Genomic DNA, 4159 nt, shown 5'->3' on the forward strand with positions numbered 1-4159 from the left:
AAATGGAGACAGAAGTACTGACCAAAACAGTGGAAGACCTAACAGAATCAACAAAACAATTACCATATCAATTTTCCAGAGAAATAACAAGTAATTCTAAGCTCATAATTTCAAAACCAACAAAACAGCTTATAAGCATAAGTAACATTTTAGAATTGTGATGTTTTTACCAAACTTAGAACTCCATACTAAACTTTATATGCTTACAGTCAGCATCCACGTGGCGTTTTCGACTTCCATCGGATTAGACTTGACATAACGATGGTTAAAAGTGCATCCAGAATGCATATCAACCCTATGATCATCCCTTAAATGAGCAACAAGGTACGGAATATCCCCGACAATAGAGCAATCCGATCCGGCGTAGGGGCAGTTGTAAGGTCTGAAGTTACAAAGAGACTCATGTTTGAGTTTGCTGTAATATGGAAATATCTCTGGACAGCCAAGAGAGCTATATCTGCAAGGCAATTCTAGTGATTCCGCAATCTTCTCCAACGCCAAACACCTTATGTCACCGAGTTCTTGTCTACAAGTAGGACACCGGTTATGTACCCTTGTCTTACAAGTTGAACAAAGGGTATGTCCATTGTGGCACTGCATGACAGAACAAAACAAAATAGTTGGTTTAAGAATAATCAATAGGCATCATGAATCCAAAGCTAGGTAGTCTAAAACATTCTTCACAATAGAAAATACCAAATTTGACTCTATGTATATCAATAAACAAAAGTACAAGGCAAAACATGGAATTAAGAAATCACCAGACTTGACTACACTCAAGATATATGCACAAATAAGTGAATGGACTTCATGCACTAGATTCTCGCTTAGTTTGGTAAAGTTTTTACTTTTTGAAAGTAGCTGTCTTTTAAAAGACAGCTTTTTAAAAGCTGCAGCACTTTGTGTTTGGTAAAATCAAATTAAAAATGACTTTTAATAAGTACAAGCACCACAATTGTGTTTGGTAAAATAACTTTTAAAACTTAAAAAAATTTATAATAAACATGTTTATAACGAAGAATAATTTCTTTTTTCAAATTCTTTAAAATTTTATATAATATTTTAAAATAAAAAATTATTTTATATATTGGCTCACCTTTATAGATCACAAAATAGGACACGTATCTCAAATAAATTACTCTTATGATTATATATCTATATTTACATATGTATATACATGTTGTTATTATAATTTTGACTAATGTTCATGCAAGGAAAATTTTATGATTGGTTTTCATAAACCAAGTCAACCTCTCCACGTTTCAAAGAACAGATAAAAAACAAACAAACATCATAGATCTACTGAAAAAATATAAAAACAATGCACAAAAAAATAATATAGATAGATAGAAGTTCATACCTAATATGTGATAGAGATGTATTTGTGTTGAAATTTGTGAAGATTAGGTTGAAAAATAAAAAATATATGAAGATTTGTGAAGGTAAAGATGAGAAGTTAGAAATATAAAGATTTCAATGGCAATATAATAGCGGGAAATATGTGCCGAAAAATAAATAAAATTTGATAAGCACAAGCCAGCTTTAAAAAGCTTCCACTTAGGTGCTTTTAAAAGCACAAGCACCTCTTGAAAAAGCTTTACCAAACCAAGCCTTTGAACCTTGGTAACTACTAATGATCCTTTTATTAATCTTCTAGTTAATTTCCACCGCCAATTACTAAGATTTGATCATGTTCTTATCCTATGGTAAACTCTCTTAAAGAGTACGTTTGGTTTTTGGTGTTGGGGGGATGGGGTGGAAGTTTTCGTGGATGAGTGTAAATTACATATCAAACTCATCCACAAAAATTTTCGCTCCATTTTAACCTCTCAACCAAACACACCCGAAGGTCGTAACCCGTAACCAATAGTAAAAGGACGATTTAGTATCTTCTCGTACCTGTTTGAAAGAGATGGATGTACCTAATTCTCCCATAGGCTATACCACCCCAAATGAAAAGCTCAATCAGAAACTACACATCTCCAGATATCTCATCTACTTACACAAACTCTTATAATTGCTGTGTAGAAATTTGTGTTAGATCTTGTAGCCTATCTAGCAGCATCAATGAATTTATTCATAGCATAATTCAGAAACCTTCCCTGCAAAGTGACTTGCATAATATCCATCCTATTCTACTTAGATTACTACTTTATAGGTTCCTCTCTTTACCAAGATAAAGTTATTTAACAAAGTTCTTGATTGATTAAGATGCATTGATTAAAGACAACAATCCTCATAGGAATAATCATAAGCTGTATATTAGCCTTATAGTTAATGTGCCCAATTCTTTATTCCCTTAAAGTGCAGTCTATAAAGGTATCCATTATTGTAATTTTCACCCTAACTTTTACAAGCCCTTTATGTAGAGATAAGTGTGTGCAATCACACCAAACCTTACCCTATCATTATGCTTTCTAGCAATTAAAGCCACTTAATTTGTGTCATCCAACAGAACAGTGTTAACCAAATAGCACTACACCCTAAGGCCGCGTTCGACGACTGTTCCAATACATCAAATACAAGAGATACCGAGACAGTAGAAACCGAAAAATTTGCTCCCATTGTACTCATATCACTTATTTTCTTCTTCAAACAACTTAGTTTCTCCGAATGTGTCTGAATTCCTATCCCGGGACAGTCCCCAAATGCGGCCTAAGAGGGCAAAAGCTAAACCATGAATCCATGATGCATATTGCTTTCCACCAAATGAGGCATAAATCTCAGTTGTTAGAACTTGGAAGCACTAGTGTTGATTCAAGGAAATAACAAACCTAACTTTGAATCAAGCTCATCAGTTGAACCATTAATAATTTAATATGCAATGCCAACATTTGAATTCAGCAACTTTCTTTAGCGTTGATATTTTGAACTCATCACCCTAAACCTAACCCCAGAAAAAGTCAAAAACTTTTTGAGCCACCAAGCTTTGAGTCAATGAATCAACAACCCTTGTCTCTTAGTCCTGTTTTCAACAACCCCCCATATGATTCAACATCACCCAAATCATTCAAAGCTGAAATCTTTTTCCTTTGGAAACATGAGATCCATGAAACAAAATCCAACCCATAATTCCTAAAATCAAATTCAACACTTCTAATGCAACCCTATACCTTAACAACCACAAAAGAACAAAGGCTACCTAAGTCAGCATAAACACATAACAAAATTGAAGCTACCAAACCAAAATGGATTGATGGAAAAAACAACAAACCTGATGGATTGGAGGGTACATTGAATTTGTGCAAACAGGACACTCAAGAAGCTCATGAACACTTGTAGCTGTGGAACCACCACCACTGCTATGATGAACCTTGTTGATTGAAGAAGAATACTGATGATGATGATGATTGTGATGTGGATGATGCACATCTTCATCATCCATCATGATCAATGATGATACAGTACTATTACTATCACCAGATTCCATTCCTCTCCCAAAGCTAACACACTAGTAAGCTCAATTTCCTCAAATCTATGTATTCTTCAACGATGTGTGTCTTTCTTTTCAATCATATATGCATCAGAAAAAACAAAACACAACAACTAAAAATTGAAGCTTTTTTGTGTGTGGGATAAAATGTAAGCTCAGTTTTCAATTGGGTGTGAGAATTTGAAGATAGAAAACAAAAAGGAAGAATTTTTTTATTTGTGTTGATCACAGATAAACAAGACCAAATACGACGTTTGTTTTCCCTCTTTCCTATGTTGTTCTTCTTCTCAGAAACCCTTTGATCAGAATCAAACAGTTCTCAGCATTTCATAGAGTAAGAGGAGGAGGAAGAAGATTAGAAGAAGATTAGAAGAAGAGAAGTAAGTGCAAGGAAAGAGTCAGAGAGAGAATAGAATGCAACACACAATGTAAGAAGAAGAAAAAAAATATGTGGAAAGTGTATTGAGTTTTTTTGGGTTTGTGTAAGAAAAGCTGAGATTTTTCTATCACAAAAAAGAAAGGAAAAAAAAAAGTGAAAGTAATTTTTATTTTTATACATCATTGGAAGCTTGAAAAAGCATAAGTAATTGATGTATAAATATTAAATAACTAGATTTATTGGTTTTGTATTGGATATTATTATTATTATTATTTTCAAAATTAATGATGAGACTCGAATCCAAAACTTTGAAGTGAGGAATGAGAGACTATGTTATTTGAATTACA

At 33.4% G+C, this 4159-nt stretch overlaps 1 protein-coding gene across 1 annotated transcript in view; it reads right to left on the bottom strand.

Annotated features, from left to right (window-relative positions):
- LOC107623691 (E3 ubiquitin-protein ligase SINAT3) overlaps positions 1-3962 on the bottom strand; it is a 4441-nt gene extending 479 nt beyond the window's left edge. Inside the window, 4 exon segments of the mRNA XM_016326041.2 lie at positions 1-2; positions 5-38; positions 208-594; positions 3215-3962. The exon segment at positions 1-2 is cut by the window's left edge and continues 479 nt beyond it. Of these exon segments, the coding sequence (XP_016181527.2) occupies positions 1-2; positions 5-38; positions 208-594; positions 3215-3430 (639 nt within the window). The 5' untranslated portion in view covers positions 3431-3962.

This window comes from Arachis ipaensis, chromosome B02, assembly GCF_000816755.2.
Source record: "Arachis ipaensis cultivar K30076 chromosome B02, Araip1.1, whole genome shotgun sequence".
NCBI classification, from domain to species: Eukaryota; Viridiplantae; Streptophyta; class Magnoliopsida; order Fabales; family Fabaceae; genus Arachis; species Arachis ipaensis.